Below are 17693 nucleotides of genomic sequence, written 5' to 3'. Positions count from 1 at the left end.
TGGCCCAGCTGGGATTTGAATCCCCGTCATCCAAGTCCAAGGGTGGCATTACATGCGTTAGTCCTTCCTCAAACCTCCCCCAGCCCCGTCTGCAACCTGGGAGATCCCTCAGGGCAGCGACGCAGCCCTGGTTAATCCCACTATGGGCGGCTTTCCCCCTCCTCAGGGACCTTTCAACCATCAACCATCTCACTTGATGCTCACGAAATATTAGGAAAGCTGGCAAAGTCAGATAAGTCTCAAAGGCATACAAATGACAGGTGGCAGAGCTATAGCCATTATCGCTTCCATTTTACAGATGAGAAAACGAAGTCTCCTTTATTTTTCTTTTCACATAATGGCTCACTTCTTGCAGCGCACCAGCAGTCTGGGGAATTCCACCTAACAAATGCTGCTCTGTGCCACATCACGCGCTTTCCCTTTCCTTTCCTCCTCCTTCAAATACCAGGAAGTCCACCCACCTCACTTCTCTGATCCCTGGGGCCCTTGGCTGCAGTAGCTCTGGGATTTGCTGTTGTGGCTTGCTCAGCCACTTGAGAGCTGCTCTCTGTGGGCCGGGGACTCAGTGGCCACATCTCAGGGTTATCAGGGACAGTTACCCACCCTTCTCTATGCCAGGCACCAGGCTGGGAGTGGGGTGTCCAGAAAAGGGCAGGACGGGGCTCCTGTCCTTAGGCACGCACCTGCTGCCCCGCCCTGGAGTGTGGCTGTGAGCCACTCAGCATCCCAGAGCCTGTCAGCTGGGAGGGGAGGCTGGGTTTCTTAACCCGGGGTCCAGGGCCCGGCTTTGAAGAGCTCTGCGAACCTGCTGGCAGTGTAGACCACACTGCGGCACGCTGTTGGCTGTTTTTCTGGGCAGGGGACGGGCCATAGCTTCCATTGGGTTTCTACAGAGTCTGGGGGTCCAGAGACACTTAAGAATTTCTGACTCAAGAGAATCTCCTGGTCCCACTCAAAAGGCAAAACCATTGGGACAACCCTGTCTCCTAGCAGGCTAGTTGCGCCAACCTGATGGTGGAGGACAGCACAGACCATTCTGCCATGGGTAGGTGTTCACAGGAGGCTGGGGCCAGGAGCCCCCCAGGCCAAGCCCACTCTCAAGCCCTGAGCTAGAGTCACACAGCGAAGAAAGGATGCTTCCTCTGTTTCTACTCTCCCCACCAAAACCAAACCAAACAACATCAAAGAAGAAAAAGGTGTTTCTACACTTCTGCCTAGACTCAGCAACATGGGCAAAACGTCAGCGACAGGAGCCAACCTGGGAAGAAGGACTCATCTGAGCTTTGCCTCCTGACCTGAGAGAGGCGGGCCCCAGACCAAGAGAGACACTGAACCCCAGCACCGCTGGGCACATGGATGCCGGTACAGTGAGGGACCGCCTGGCCCCAGCAGAGCGGCGAGGCCCACGGGCAGCCTCTGCAGGGAGCGGGTTCAGGGTTAGTGCCCAGCAGTGCCCAGGGCACGGGGGCTGGAGTTGGGAGATGGTGTGGGAGTGATCTCCGGCCTCAAATTTGTCGCCTGTCAGTAGGGGTGAGATTTCAGACACTGCCTGCCTCCCAGATTGTGGCCTATCCCTGGAGGAGGATTGTCGTCCACTCTCTTTAGAATAACAATGCCTGCCACACATTGAGCACCTACTGTATGCATGCTCGGGCTTCCACTAGGCACTGTAAGATAAGCATTAGCCCCATTTTCCAGAGGAAGAAACTCAGGCAGCCTCTTTGTGCAAAACTGCAGCACCAGGGCAGAGTGCCTCACACCTGAGCCTGAGGGGTGTATGTCGCGAACGCTTCTCTCTCGTGGTGAGGGGAAGGTGACTGAGGGGAGGGGACCCAAACTCAGAGCTCTGGTGCCCAGGCTAGGCTGCTGTCTTTCCTCTCTGCCCTGCAGCAGACAACCTGGCCTTGGTCCCCTCCAGGGGAGCCCCCAGGAGGCTGAAACCTCCGCTCTCTGGAGATCACAGGCCTGCTCATTGGTAGCGCTAGTGGTAAAGAATCCATTCACCAATGCAGGAGACATAAAAGATGGGGGTTCGATCCCTGGGTTGGGAAGATCCCCTGGAGAAGGAAAAGGCAACGCGCTCCGGTATTCATGCCTGGGAAATCCCATGGACAGAGGAGCCTGGTGGGCTACAGTCCATAGAGTTGCAGAGAGTTGCCCACGACTAAAGCGACTTAACACGCATACACAAGAAGGCCCCATGCCATCTTCGAGGTATGACACACACGGGCGTCGTCACCTTGCCCATGATGGCCCAACTTCCTGCCTATCTGTCATCCTAGAAGCTTCATGGCTGCCCCAGACTGAGGGATCCCCAATCAGGGTCTGGACATGCGAGAGTCGGACATGACCAAGCCCAGTGGCGGGGGGCTGGGGAGCTGGAATCGGCTCATTGGTTGCATGCTGAAGCCTGGATACAGAGATTCCTGGGGCCCGAAGCAGGGAGCCCAGGGTCTCATTGACCCCTGAACCCAAACCCCAGGTGGGAGCCTTCCGCACCTACCTTCGACAGGAGAGGTTTTGAGGCGTCGGCAGATGGCGTCAGTGTCCCCGTAGGTCTCCTTGATCTTGACCACGGCCTCGGTGCCCCGCAGCTCCATGAGGGAGCGCAGCTCCTCCATCGTGCACCCAAACTCGCCCCCATGGCTCGACTCGTTTCTTTGGTTTTTGGAGTAAAAGTCGCTGTTGGTCATGTCACCCATGTCTGCTGCAGTCCCCGCTCGGGGCGGGCCCAAGGGTCAGCGCTGCACAGGAGGCCGCTGGCTGATGGCTCTGCGTGTCTGTCCCCGGCACAGCCTCACTGGACAGCTGTGGCTCCGGGCGGCCAGCTCCAGGGGGCGGCCGAGGTGGGCTGGCGACAGTGGCGGTGGGCTCCGAGGGGCGTCCCCAGGCGCGGGGCGAGGTCCAGGGGCCGGAGGGGCTCAGGGCTGCAGACCCAGGAGTCTCCATTCAGTGGGGCCCATGCTGCTTCCGGGAGCCGGCATCTACATGGTCAGGGGTGGGGGCTCCTGCAGGGACAAGCACAGAGAGTAATGAGGGTCAGGCACTGGAGGCCTCAGGGGACAGGTGCTCAGGAAGGTACTCATGTGCCAAACACACACACACACACCCTACCCCAGATTAACACCCACTACACGTACACACACCTGGATACTGATGTTCATATAACACCCCACCGTGCACCAGCACACACCGTAACCCAAACGCACTGATGCCCACCGGGCACTCCACGCTATCCCTCCCCCAGGTACAGCCTTATGCATCCTCATAACACACTCTACACCCCCAACAGCCCACTGTGCACACACTGACCTCATGACACGAACCCCGGTATACACACAGCCTTCGACATACAGCTCAGGGTGCAACACCCAACCCGCCTACTTTAGGACCTAACCAAAGCCACACACACTCCCCAACACAGGGCCCCCCTTCGCACACACCCTGGTGGACACCCCTCCCCACATGCACACTGTCACACGTAGTCACATCTACAGGCATCATCTTAGCCCCACCTCCTCCCCTCAGAAACACCCGTGCTCACAACCCTGTTTGCACACATGCCATGCCCACACAATCGGGGCACAACCCCTTCCCCCAAAGTTCACAGCTCCCAGGCTCCTTCCCCCAGCACAGATGTTTTCCCCATCCAGGTCTCCTGTGTCTGCTGATACGCACTGTTCTCCCCATAGGCATGGGGATGGAAGAAAGCCCCCCGCCTCCACCCGCAGTCCGCAAAGCACACTGATCAAGGCCCTCGTGTCCTGGTGAGAGGATCCAGCTCACGTACATTCAACAGGATGTCACCGTGGCCGTCAGCATGAGCTGGGCGCCACAGAACCCTCACCTGGGGGCCCCGCAGTCCAGCACCACGGACAGCGGCTGCCACGTCCCTCGGGGAGCGCCGAGCACGGGCGGCTTCTCCCTGCCCGCCCGGCCACCCTTGCAGGAGTGTGGCATCTGTGAGGCTGCCAGGAGAGAACCCAATCCACCCAGACACCCAACACCGGTGGCCAAGGCCCCGGCAAGCGTTGGGTGACAAAGGGCCTCTGCTGAGCTCGGCCGGGCCTGGCACGGGGACTGGCCCCGCCCAGCAGGGATGGACAGCTGGCCATCCGAGGCCCAGGACAATGAGGGTGAGGTGGCGGCAGGCAGATGGGACCAAGCCCCCACCCGGGCCCCAACCCCAGCCCCAACGTGTCCCTTCCCCTGCCCCTTCTCTTTCCTTCACAGTCCTTTCCTGTTGCACAGGATTTTAGAGCTGGAGGTGATTTCAGGGTTCCTCTCATTTTCCTAGGGAAGAACCTGAAGCTCAGAAAGGGAAAAGAACTTGTCCAGGGACACAGAGCAAAGGTGGATGTAGCCCAGAGGTGGCCTGGATCTCCCGGCTCCCAGCCCGTTGCTCTTTCCCCTCCCACTAGGGGGCGCTCCCTCCTTTCTCGCTGAAGACCAGGACCGATGGCGGAGGAGCAACACAGGATTCCAAATCACAGCAATCCGGGTTCAAACCCGGGCTCTCTCACGTCCTGGCTGTGGGGTCCTGGGTGAGTCCCTTCACTTTTGCGAGGCTCGGTTTCTTCGTCTATAAAAGAAGTCAGTCTGCCCTGGCCCCTGTGACCTCTCAGTGTACTGGAAACTAATTATGAACCCTGTTCAAATCCAGTGCGTGTCCACTGGGGGTGCAGGGCTTCCCAGCCTGGGGCAGGGGGTGCTGGAGCCACAGGAGAAGCCTGTCATGCCTCAGAGGGGGGCCCTTCACTCAGGGATGCCGTGGAAGCCTGGTTTTTGCACTGGGGCTGACCCGTGTCACGTGGAGTAGAACTTACAATGGAGCCGATGCCTTAAGCAGAGGCACGAGGCACCCAAGTGTGTGCTTGGGGCTCCCGCCCACAGTCCTGCAGGAGCGCTCAGGGTCCTCGGCCACCCAAGCACACCCCGCCCCCAAACCCATGAGTTTGGACCCCAGTGATACATCTCTGAGAGGAGCAGGTGAGGCAAGGACCAAGCAGGGCTGTGTGCAGAGATGCTGTAGAGGTTAACTGGAGGGGCTCTGGAAGACACAGCCTCTGGGTTCAAGTTCTGCCATCTCTCAGCAGAATGGGAGGCAAATTAACTTCAGTTTCATTATCTTTAAAAAAAAAAAAAAAAAGCAGGGAGGGTAATAGTATCTACCTCGTAGGTATTATGAGGCTTACATGCATTATTTAATGCAGAATATTTAGAATCAAGACAAGCACATGGTAAGCACTAATGATCATAACTATCCACAAGCACTTTTTGCGACAGATAGTCTTCTTATTCCCTAGAACACACACAGCGACTGAGACCAAGAGAGGTGAAGTCACTCATCCAAGGTCACAGAGTTAGTGAGTGGCAGAGCTGGGATTTGAACCCAGGAGATCTGGATCCAGAGACATATTCTTAATCAGGAGGCGATGCTGCCTTCCCTGGTAGTATCTCCCTCACGGGGCACTTAGGATGCTTAAATGAAGTGCCATATGTGAACAACAGTGCTTCGCAAACCATGAGGGACTCTCTAACCCCGAGGTGCTGTTTTCTCTCTGTCCTCTTGCTACCTGCGGCGTGGCTTACAGGCACCGATAATTACCTCTCTGACACCACGAGCTACGAGAACCGTTAGCAGTAATTATATCTGTGACAACAACAGTAGGCATCAGTTAATGGGCGACTGGTGATTTTAATGGCTGTTGTGTGAAGAGGAACAATGATCTTCAACCATTTATGCATCCACCCTCCCATCCATCCATCCATCCATCCAATCATCCATTCATTAACTGTGCTGTGGGCACCTACTTTGTGCCAGGCAGTGGATAATCCAGACATGGGTCCTGCCCTCCAGGAGCTGACAAGGGGCAAGAGAGACAATCAAAAGACCTGTTATAACATGATGGGTTTGCCACAGCAGGCAGTCAGCCCCAGATGCTGTGGATATCTAGAGCAGGAAGATGTGATCGGGCCCAGGGTATCAGGGAAGATTTTTCTCTTAATATGAGCAGGGAATATAGTCTTCCCCTGCAGGAAAATGGGCTGTGTGACTTTGGAGAAGTCACCTAACCTCTCTGGGGCTCATGTGCCTGGTGAGGTTGGCCCATCTGCCTTACTGGCTGCTGTAAGAACCCACAGAGACCCGGTGTATGGGTCTTTCTGCAGCTCCTGGCCCCTGGAGCAGACGCTCTGCAGTAAACTGGCTTCTGTGCCTCCTCCCACCTCCCTCCTACCTACCCCTCCTGTTGCTGGTAAGTGTACCTCCCTCAAGGTTGCAACGAGGTTCATTTGCAGCCAGCTCTCAACAGCACACTGACAGTGCCCCTGTCCTAAGTAATGGGCACACAGGCTGCTGTGGACTGAATGTGTCCCCCTGCCCCAAGTTCATGTGTTGAAGGTCCTAATCCCCAGTGTGATGGTGTTTGGAGGTGGGGCATTTGGGAGGCAATTAGGTCATGAGGGTGGAGCCCTCATGAATGGGACTAGTCTTCTTATAAAAAGAGACTTGGGAGAGACGATCTTTCTGGACTGTGTGAGGACAGTGAAGAGACAGCCATCTGTAAGTCAGGAAGTGGGTTCTCACCAGGAACTGAATCTGCCGGTAACTTGATCTTGGACTTCCCAGCCTCCAGCACTATGAGGAAAACAACTTCTGTTGTCTAAGCTGCTCAGTCTATGGTATTTTGTTCTATAGCAACCCAAACTAAGGCATGGGCCTGGGCAGGGTAGAGAGCCAGTCCTAGGCCCAGAGAGGTTAAGCAACACACTAGGGGTCACACAGCCAACTGGGGCCACAGCCCCTTGAAAAGCTCCTCCCCGTTTTCCAAGCTCCTGCTGGGTGACCAAGCCTCTTTTCTGCCTGGGCCTGTTTCCCATGTGGAAAGTGAAGAGACTGGAGCAGTGTTCTCTGGGGTCCCTTCTGGCTCTGATACAACAGCCCCTTTGGACTCCAGGAGAACGTTCTGACAATATTGGGTTTGTGCATTTCAGTTTCATCTTCTTAGCATTTAAATAACTCTGTACTGTTATACTTCAATGACTCAAGAGTAGGTTAGGGGCACCTTAATAAAAAATCTTTGCCAGGAGAGACTGGCAGAGGAAGGAGCAATTTTTTTTTTTTTTTGGAGTTAATTTAACAAAAAAGAAATCCATCTTTCAAATGAAGGATTTTATTTTTTTAAAAAAACACTCCCAAACCTAAACCAACAGCTTTTCAAACCCTAACTGAAGGATGGTAGCTGGGACACTGCAAATGAATTAGGCGCTAAAAATAACTTTCGGATGCCGAATCCTTCTGTTTTCAGATGTGCTGAATTTAAATGCCACCTTAATATGTATTTATAAAGTCACTCTTTAGTTTGAATCTTCCTCGGCACCAATGAGTGAGCCATGTGGGGACACAGACCCCATCTGGAGATCCCTGATGACGAGGCCTGACGCTGACAGGTGGGGGTTCTGAGATTTGGGGTGAGGTGGGGGCAAGGCTCTTCACCCCTCCCTGTGCATCCGTCTCATCTTCCTGGAACAGAGCCAGCCCCACAGCCTCCCTCTTAAGGCCGGGTGAGGACTCAACTGAGATGGAACTTGGCCCAGTGAGAGGGAGACTCGTTAAACAGTGACTGTTCTGACGACGCTAACTTAACTCACTCCCCTCCTCTAGCTGCTCAACCAGACTGTCCCCACGCTGCTGTCCTTAACACAGGTCTCAGGCTGACGGTGCCCGCAAGCCTCCCAGCACAGCTCGGAAGGCTGGGGAGGGCCCCCGCTTGTAGGCACAGGTCAAAGGGCTAGTCTCCCTTCTGCTCTGGTCTTGACTGATCCCCACAGGCATCCCCTCTCCTGGATGGAAATTCTGGCCTCTCTGTAGCCCCTCCCCACACTCCACTCCAGCCAAGGGGACCCTCCTGCTGGGTGCTGACCAGGGTGAGACAGGGGAACTCAGCTGGCAGCTGGGGACAGAGGGACAGCCTCACGGGACAGTCAGGGGAGGGGCTGTAGTTCTCGCCTCAGCCGCCCCTCTCTGAGAGGTTTGTCCTTTAGGTTTGCGTGTGCGCGCGCATCAAAGCTCACAATGACGGTCTCGGCTCTGAATTCTCACAGTCAAGGAGAGAGAACAGGGAAAGAGGAAGGGAACTGAAAATGAATGCCTCAGAAGCCAGTTTAGTGCTATTTTTAGAAAACTCCTATCCTGTTAACCAGAAAAGGAAGATCTAAAAAAAAAAAAACCCCACAGAAACAGCCACGCATCGGCCTCAAAGGCACAGATGGCAGAAGCAGGGACGGGGGTGGGTTGTTAGGGACTTGGGGTTTCTCACATAGCTTCCCAGCCTCCTGCCTGAACTGAGGGAGGGTGGATCCCCTGACCACCAGGGTCAACTCTCTCCACTGCCCCCTGCTCTCCACAGGAGTTTCCAGTGTTAGATGGTAGGGGAAACCCCGCATTCCTGGTCCTCTAAGTGCCTCACATACCCACTCATCCATCCATCCATCTACCTACTCAATAAAAAGCTGCATCTCAGGCCCTGCCTCAGGCACTGGGATTCTGGAGAGAGCAAGGGAGGTGCACAGACCACCTTTCTAGCTGAGGGTCTGCTTACTCTGCCACAGAGAGCCCCCCCAAACCCCATGGTCAGGGTCTGTTGACCAAGTTGAATGATTCCTGCACCACTCTTGCTTCAGGTTTTGGGGCAATGTAATCCAAATGGCATCCCTCAGTTGGTAAAGAATCTGCCTGCAATGCAAGAGACCCCGGTTTGATTCCTGGGTTGGGAAGATCCACTGGAGAAGGGGAAGGCTACCCACTCCAGTATTCTGGCTTGGAGAATTCCATGGATTGTATAGTCCATGGGGGTCACAAAGAGCCGGACGTGACTGAGCACCTTTCACTTTCAATCCAAATGGCACTTGCCTGGGAACTGCATCTGCGGAGCTCCAATCCCGTCTTCGCCTCCACTATTAACATGGATTGCTTAGCACACGCTTGCATGGGCTGTTCAGTATCACTGTTCCCACCTTCCAGGAGAGAGAGCTGGGCTCGGAGGGTTACAGACGGCCAGTGCCTTACAGATGGGTGCCTGCTTGAGTCCAAAGCCTCTGTGTCCCATTGCCTTTCACCAACTCACAGAATAGCCTCAGACCACTGCCTTCTTCCCTGTGCCTCAGTTTCCTTCCCTATAAAGTGAGGGGGGATTGGACAGATCTCAGTCTCAGAGAGCCACTTTAGCACCATCCTCAAGGATTCTCCCATCACCAGATACTTGCTGCTCAGGACAGAGGCACTTCCTGAGCCTCTTGCTGCCCTGCTGTGCCCAGCAGGAACATCATCCTAGCTCTAAGCCAAGTCCTGCTTGGCTGGAGGCTGGAGGAAGGAGAAACATCCTAGAACCTAGGGATCACAAGCAGACAAGAATTCACCTGGTGCCTTTGACACCCACTGGCCTCTGCATGGAAGTGCCTGCCTTCCAAGATTCGTACCCTTTATGTGCTCCCTGTTATACACCTTCCCTTAAAAAAAAAAAAAACTTGGAGGGTTTTCTGATGAAAGAAAAACAGTAAAGTTTAAAAAAAAACTTAGGAGGGTTTTCTGATGAAGGAAAAACAGTAAAATCATCAGCAGATAGAGGTAAGAAAGCTTAGCTGAGGCAGAAAAGTGTTGGGAGAGACCTCATCTTACCTCCAAGAGAGGGTACATGCAGTTCGAGGGCTCGGCCTAAGATGGATCAGCTACTCTGTTCAGCATCCTCTGCGTGCGTGTGTGCATACTAAGTCACTCAGTCATTTCCAGCTCGTTATGACCCCACGGACTGTGGCCTGTCAGGCTCCTCTGTCCATAGGATTCTCCAGGCAAGAATACTGGAGTGGGTTGCTGTGCCCTCCTCCAGGGGAGCTTTCTGACCCAGAGATCGAACCCGAGTCTCACGTCTCCTGCACTGGCAGGAGAGCTCTTTACCGCTAGGGCCACCTGCAAAGCCCACAGTGTCCTCTGGTTTCAGTCAAATGTCTTGGCCGCTTCCCCAGTCTCATCTCTCACCCTGCCCAACTCTCCCTACAGGTGCACTGACTTCCCTGGCTGTCCCCAGCCTCCAGATCCTAACTAGCTGGAGTGACACCATCCCCTTCGGGCTTCATCTGCCTCCCTCTCTCCTGCCCCCAGCTTTGTCCTCACAGATTACAAGCGGAGGGCTGAAAGGACAAGAACAAACAAACAAACAATAAGGGGGACACTTGGATCACATGTGTCCAGCACCATTGCATCCACTCCACCTTTGTTATCTCATTTAATCCTTCACGACAACCCTATGACACAGGTACTGCCACACTCTTATTTTACAGAGGAGGAAACAGGAAGACTGCAGGGACTGCATGAGGTCTTTGGTTTGGGGGCGGGAGGCAGTCAGTTCTCAGACACATGCACACAGAAACTCTTAAGGGCCCAGTTACATCCTTCTTTCCACCAGACCAGGCTCCTGCCTGTTTTTCTGATCTCTGTAATGATACACGGGGTTCTGCCATGTCAGTGCTCTGACCATAAACAACAGGTCACTGGGTCCTTGGGGCTCAGGGAACCGTCTCCAGGGATGACGTGCTGATGGATGGATGCAGGTGGGTGCTAGGGAGGGATTGGGTAGCTAAGGCCAGGGAACCTGATAACCGTAGGGCCCCCTCTCTCCCCTTGCCGGCTGACCAGCAGAGGCTGGGCGTGAGTGCTGTCCATGTGGTTGTGGTGCTGACAGCCCCCCTGGGGAGGACAAAGAAACAGGCACTGGGGAACTGTCTCCACTGGGAGCTGTCCCCAAGGCCACAGTACTGATTTGGGATCTGGGGTGTGTATAGGGACCGCGTGTCAAGGAGCTGTCCGTGTTCTGTGGTGCTGACATAGGGCAAAGGGTTATAAGTGCCCCTAGAGCTATCCAGGATAGCAGTGCTGACTGACAGAGCACAGGCTTGGGAAGTCTGAGGAGCTGGGTGTGGGTGGAGTAGGGAGGGCACAGGGCATTTTTCATGAGTTCTGTGATCAAGCATGGGTAGCTGACCCCAGGTATTTGGTGCTGTCGCTCAAAGCCAGGTTGTCAGGCAATGGGGTGTCCCTGTGAGTAGGCTTGAGCCAAGAAAATGGGACTAAGCAAAAGTCGTTTGGGGCCAACTGCATGATTATAGAGAAGACTCACTTTGACCCATCAGTGCCATCTGTCACCAATGCCAGAAACCCCACCTTTACTGATCCATTCTCTTGTTCTGTGCTTTATCCTTTCCCTCTGGTTCCTGCTGTATTTACGTGGCTGCAACTCAGTGTGTCTGAGTTTATAAAATTCATTCCTCCATGGGATGGGGAAGGAAAATTCACCCACAGAAGTGCCAAAGAATTAGTTTAAGTTGGGAGACTACTTTTGAATCGCTAAGTTCTTTGGGGTCCAAATCAGGGAAGCAGGCAGATAAGGCTTGAGGAAAAGTCATTCTATGCAGCCTGAGCACACAGAGGCCAAGAAATAGAACTAAATAGAAAATAGGGAAAGGCAGAAAAGCAGGATACCCAGATTCAGAGGAGGAGGGGAGTCAGGCTGATGCGGGCACTGGCAGGAGGTGGTATTTGTATGTGTTGGTATTTGTATGTGTTGAAAATGTTTTTCAGATTTTATTTCTCACTACTGAAGTGAGTCTTCTGGGCTCAAGAAGAACTATCCCTGGTTGGTGGCTGTGCACCCATTGCCTTTCATGCTCCACCCCAGGTCACCTCCCTCCGTGACTCCTTGGTGGATAGCTAGCGATCTCTGTCTGGACGCTGACTTGGCCTCAGACCTAAAGGCAATGGATCAGAAGGCCTGGAAGCCAGAGGAGGAGCCGAGAGTAGGAGCAGGAGTTTCCTCTCCTTCCTCTCTTGATAAACGCTTCTCTGAGTGGAGCTCAGGACCCCAGGGCAGGGCTGCTCAAAGTGTGGTTGCCCAGGCATCACCTGGGGATTGGCTGAAACATAGAGTTCCAGGCTCAGGCCTGCAGAAATGAGTCAACCTCTGGTACTGGGGCTGGGAATTTTTAAACAGGCAGAACCACTGCCCTAGAGTTCGAGGGGATTCCATTGCAGTCCTTCTTTGGGGCTTTCTTCCTCTTGTAGCCAACATTCCACTGGTTCTGGGTTCTAGACTCCTGTCTTGCTCTTGTAACCCAGTCTATGGCTCAAAATCACCTCCAGCTCCTGCTTTCTCAAATGTCACATTCTACTGGGTTAGGCGGTAGGATCTTCTGGGAATGACTCCCACCAGCCACTCCAGGGTCCTTCTGTCTCTACACTCTTGCTCACACCTGATGACCCGATCCCTTCTTCCCACTCTATGATAGCTTCTCTGAACAATTCTGCCCAGGGGTCCATACCGCTTCTCTGTTCTGGGCGAACTCTGGGCTTTTCCCACAGTCCTGCCCTTGACCCCCTTAATGCCTCACCTCTCCCTGGCAAAGCCACCCAACTGACATCAACTTGCATCCTAACGTGAGTGGTTCCCAAACTGACATTTCCACCCGGCCCTTTCTCCTAAGCTCTAGAACCAAACTCCCCATGACTACCAAATGTCACCTCTGAAGGTCGTCCAGGCTCTCAGACTCTCCCAAATGTCCCCATCCTTCTGTGACCTCTGTGTCAATAAAAAGCATCCCCCCAGGGTTGGACCATTCAGTTCACTCCATTCAGTTGCTCAGTCGTGTCCGACTATTTGCTACCCCATGGACTGCAGCACGCCAGGCTTCCCTGTCCATCACCAACTCCCGAAGCTGGCTCAAACTCATGTCCATCGAGTCAGGAGTTGGACCATTAGGGTTGCTCTTGACTCTGTTCCCTCTTTGTACTCAATCAGGTGCCCGAGCCAGGGGGCGGTGGGGTAAGAGCTCAGGCTTCATCATCTTCCTCCCTGGCCTGGGCTCCTGACCCTGCTCGGGTTCCTCATTCACAGCCTCTTGACTGGCTCCTCACCCCCTTCACAGTCCCCAGTGTGATGCTGGGAGGGACTCCTACTTACTGAACGGCTCTGAAAACATCTGATTCCACAATAAGCCCATGACGGAGGCATTCTTATGCCTAGTTTACAGATGAGGAAACCAAGACTCAAAGAGGTGAAATAACACCATGTCCAGGTCACATAGTTAATGAGCGGCTGAGCCAGGAGTAGAGTTGGGACCTGTCTGACTCTAAAACCTTTCAGATTTGAGCATGCCATGCTTTGCATTAAAAACATCACTGGCTCCTTGGTGCCTGTTTAAAAAAAACAAAACAAAACATTTTCACGACCACTGCATCCAAGATCCTGCTTCACTGGCTCAGAGCCAACTTCCCTGGGCTCTGGTGTGAGTGAACTCCTTGCGTTTCCTAAACAACAAACATGTGCTCCTCCTCCTTCCCCCCACCACCCTCTGTACACACTGTCTCCTCTCTCCAGGATTGTCTACACCCACTTCGCCACTATTCAAAACCTTCCTTGCAGGGACTTCTCTGGCAGTCTGGTGGTTAAGACTCTGCCTTCCAACGCAGGGGGTGTGGGTTCCATCCCTGGTCAGGGAGTTAAGATCCCACATGTCTTGTGGCCAAAACACCCCACACATAAAACAGAAGCAATAGTGTAACAAATTCAATAAAGACTTAAAAAATGGTCCACATCAAAAGCCAGTTTTTTAAAAAGGACAACAATAACAAAAACATCCCTTCCTCTCTAAGGTCCAGCCTTAACGCTAACTTCGCTGTGATGTATCACTTGTTCAGTTGCTCAGTCGTGTCTGACTCTCTGCAACCCCACTGACTGTAGCCCGCCAGGCTCCTTTGTCCATGGGATTTCCCAGGCAAGAATACAGAGTGGGTTGCCATTTCCTTCTCCAAGAGATCTTCCCAACCCAGAGATCAAACCACGTTTTCTGAGGCTCCCGCATTGTCAGGCATTCTCTAATGCCTCTGTTAAACATTTGAACCCCCCTTCCCTCTTCCAGCCCATCACATGTGGCTCATTCCTTGATTTTGCACCCTCCACCCTCAGTCTTGGGGTGGGTTCTGCCAGCTTGCCTCCCCTACTAGATTAAACTCCCTGAGAACAGAGCTTCCCTAGCACCCAGCACAAGACCTGTTTCCACCAGTGCTGGTTCCGTGGCTGAGGAAACAACCTGCCTGGAAAGACAACAGATCTGGGGTGCAGTCTGCATTTGGAAAGTGGAAACTGGTCGGCTGAGTGGTCGCACAAGTGGATGCTGAATGCAGTCGGGGGAAGGGGGGAAGCGTTACAGCCAGCAAGCTGGCAAATTGGCACCTAAGACTTGGGAAGCAGATACTCCAGTATCCCATTTCACAGACGGGCAAATGGAGGCTTTGCCAGGTTAAGGAAGTTGTCTAGGGTCACATCACCGTTGGATTTGAGCCCAAGCAATGTGCCATCAGAAGCCTTGCCTAAGTCCCTTCTGCGATGACTCAGAAGCTGGGCAGGTGGTGGCAAAGGCAGCGGGACACGCTGGGGTGTCCCGGGTCCAGTGGGGAGACGCCTCCGCCCGTGTGGAGCACACGGTCAGGTCCGCGTCTTCGGCCACGCCCAGTGTTACATCCCACCAGGGATCCTCGCGGTCTGGCCCTCATACTGTCCTCCACCCCCACGCGTCTCTGTTCTCTACCCAAAGCTGGAGGGCAGGGGTAAGGTCAGGGCAGGGCACTCAGAATCCGTCAGGAGGTAGATCCAGGCTCAGGCCCAGGGACCTGGTGGGGTGCTGGGAACACAGGGCACCCCCACACCTAGCCTGTCCTCCACGCTGACTGCCCTGGCCCCAGAGCCATGGCCCTGGCGGTCCAGACCCCAGACCCCAGAATCCCGTGCCTCGTGCGCCCGCGGCCTCTCTTTGGCTCCCGCACAGGGCAGGTTGGCTCTGCAGCCCTTCCCCTGACACAGCATGGCTGTCCCGGCCACTGCGGAGACAAACAGAATCTGCCCGGCACCTTGAACAGATGGTGCTGCTTCTAAAAATAACGCTCCCCTGCGCAGCCGGTCCCGGCGACAGAAGGGGGTGCGGGTGGGGGTGGGGGGCGCGAGTTGCGCTCACCAGCCATCTGCACAGAGACAGATGCGAATGCAGCCTCCCCAGGGACGCGGGCCCGGGGGACCCCAGCCTCATGGAAGCTGTTGCAGAGCCTCGGGCCTGCTGCCGAGGTGCGGCCCTGAAGTGAACGCAAGGAGGCTAGGCGGGGGTGTGCCGCCTGGCATTCCCACTCGGAACACCGCTCTTCTTCGCCTGTCACCTTCGACCCCATGTCTCGGTCCCTATGCCCACAATCCCTAGTGCCATCTTCTCTAGGGAATTTCCTTCCACTCCCAGGAAGCTTCTCCTTCCATCCATAGAGTCTTTAACCACTTTTCACTGGACTCACAACCTAGCCGGGTCAGAACCCCTTTGTTTGAGGCTGAGCACCAAATAATTGATTCTTTCGAACTGTGGTGCTGGAAAAGATTCTTGAGAGTCCTTTGGACTGCAAGAAGATCCAACTGGTCAATGCTAAAGGAACTCAACCCTGAATATTCGTTGGAAGAACTGATGGAAGCTGAAGCTACAATACTTTGGCCACGTGATCCAAAGAGCTGACTCAATGGCAAACACCTTGATGCTGGGAAAGACTGAGGGCAGGAGGAGAAGGGGGTGACAGAGGATGAGATGGTTGGATGGCATCACTGACTCGATGCACATGAGTTTGAGCAAACTCTGGGAGATAGTGAAGGACAGGGAAGCCTGGTGTGGTGCAGTCCAGGGGGTTTCAGAGTCGGACACGACTCAGCAACTGAACAACTACTCTTTTCCCAGCCCCTTGTCACTAAACAAGAGAGTAAGAGAGATCTGGGTGAGCACCCTCAATCTGCCAGCCCTGAGTGATCATGGGTAAATCAGGGCAGCTCTCTGGCCTCAGTTGCCACATCTGTAAAATGGACACAATAATCGTCCCTACCTTGCAGGGTGGCTAAGGAGATAGCATGAGTTGATACCGGGTACAGGGTTCAGGCCAGGGCCTGGCCAGCGAGAGACACACAATCAACAGGAATGATAGCGATTTCTAGATGAGGAAACAGAAACCCTGAATGGAAGACACTGGCCCAAGGCCACAGAGCAGGTGTTGGCAGAGCCAGGTTCAGGCCCAAGGCCTCTGCCAGGGCTTTCACCCCCTGAAACAGCCCTCTCTAATGTTCCAGGGATGTGCCTCACCTTCATGTTTGTGCAGGATTTTCCCTGAGTGCTAGTCCATCTCCAGTCCCAGGAGCTGGCCAGGAGGCCTAAGGGACTCCTTGAAAACACCTCCTCCCCATATCTTGCAAAGAACCAGCCCTGAACCGCAGCCTGACCCTTCCAGCTTCTCAAGGAAGTTCAAGTCCTGCCAGAAAGTTTAAGAGCTCAAAATCTAAAGTGCTCCCAAGGCCCCAGGAGACCCCAATCCTTGGACCCTGGAAGTACCCACCTAGGCAGACTTCTCACGACGGCCCCCGATGGCTCTGCCCCCTCTGATTTCCCAGCCTTGCAGGGGCTCTCCTCCTCCTCCCAAGTCTGGTGATGAGGCTACCTGGCAGTGGTGGGGGTGAGGGGCTCTGTCTACTTCCTTTTCCCTGGGCATGGCCCAGCACTCCCATCACCATGAATCTGCTTTCCAAAGGTCCTCCTCCAGCCATGGCTGCCCTTCCCCTCTCTGCTGGGGTTCCCCATGGCTCTGGAAGCCTCCCAGAAAAGGAGGGATACAGGGACTCCTGGAGGTACTAATGTCTCCTAGATTCCAGGCCTCATGTCACACTGCCTCTAGGGCCTGCTTTCTGTGGGGTGTACCGCAGGGCAGTTTACGTTTGGGGTCTCAGATGCAGTCAAAACTCATGTTCAAATCGCGTACAACTCCAAGTCCCGGAAGCTTTCTCCAGGCCCCCTCACTGACTCCCTGCCTCTCTAGACACTTCAGTCCCTGCCACCTACTGCTAATCAGGGCCTTCCTTTCCCCAGACTCCTTGTTACAACCGACTGACCAGCCCAGAGCTGCCGCCTCTCTCTCCCTCTCCAGGGTCAGGCCTGGCATGAAACAGGTGCCGGGTTTTTTGGGGGGGCTTCTACGTGTGCATCTTTAGAGGGGGTTCACAGACCCCAATGACATCAGACCTGCTCAGAGCCGGTTCTTGTCCACCACATCCTGGACTCCCCACTCCAGGAAGCCGCTCCCCAGAAGAGGTTGTTGTTCAGCAGCTCAGTCGTGTCTGACTCTTTGTGACCCCATGGACTGCAGTCTGCCAGGCTCCTCTGTCCATGCGATTTCCCAGACAAGAGTACTGGAATGGGTTGCCATTTCCTTCTCCAGGGGCTCTTCCTAACCCAGGGATCAAACCTGCAAAACCCGTGTCTCCTGCCTTGCAGGCAGATTCCTTACCACCGAGCCACCTGGGAAGCCACTGTTTGTAAACCTCGAGGGAAAGCCGGAAGAGGCTCTGATTCCCCAGGCTTACTTGAGTCCAGAGACCAGAGGGCCCTCAGCGGTCAAAATCCCTGTGACACCCAAGCCCCTCCATATCACCTATGTAAAGTCCTGCTTGTGCTCGCGTGCCTCCCTCGACAGGGGTTTCACTCTCTCCTTCCAGCTGGGGCTTCCCGCATGGCTCAGTAGGAAAGAACCCACCTGCCAACCAGGAGACCCAGGTTCGATCCTTGGGTCGGGAAAA

The 17693-nt window shown here is 54.5% G+C and overlaps 1 protein-coding gene across 19 annotated transcripts in view; it reads right to left on the bottom strand.

Moving 5' to 3' along the window:
* ATP2B2 (ATPase plasma membrane Ca2+ transporting 2) overlaps positions 1–17693 on the bottom strand; it is a 380950-nt gene that overhangs the window by 120638 nt on the left and 242619 nt on the right. For all 19 annotated transcript variants that reach the window (XM_027522833.1, XM_027522827.1, XM_027522826.1 and 16 more), the window contains one exon: positions 2504–3008. In XM_027522833.1, coding sequence (XP_027378634.1) covers positions 2504–2702 — 199 coding nt within the window. In that variant the 5' untranslated portion in view covers positions 2703–3008. The remainder of the gene's footprint in view (positions 1–2503; positions 3009–17693) is intronic.

Source organism: Bos indicus x Bos taurus, chromosome 22 (assembly GCF_003369695.1).
Source record: "Bos indicus x Bos taurus breed Angus x Brahman F1 hybrid chromosome 22, Bos_hybrid_MaternalHap_v2.0, whole genome shotgun sequence".
Classification (NCBI taxonomy): domain Eukaryota; kingdom Metazoa; phylum Chordata; class Mammalia; order Artiodactyla; family Bovidae; genus Bos; species Bos indicus x Bos taurus.
Note: the sequence above shows the minus strand (reverse complement) of the source record. Positions and strands in the feature narration are given on the sequence as shown.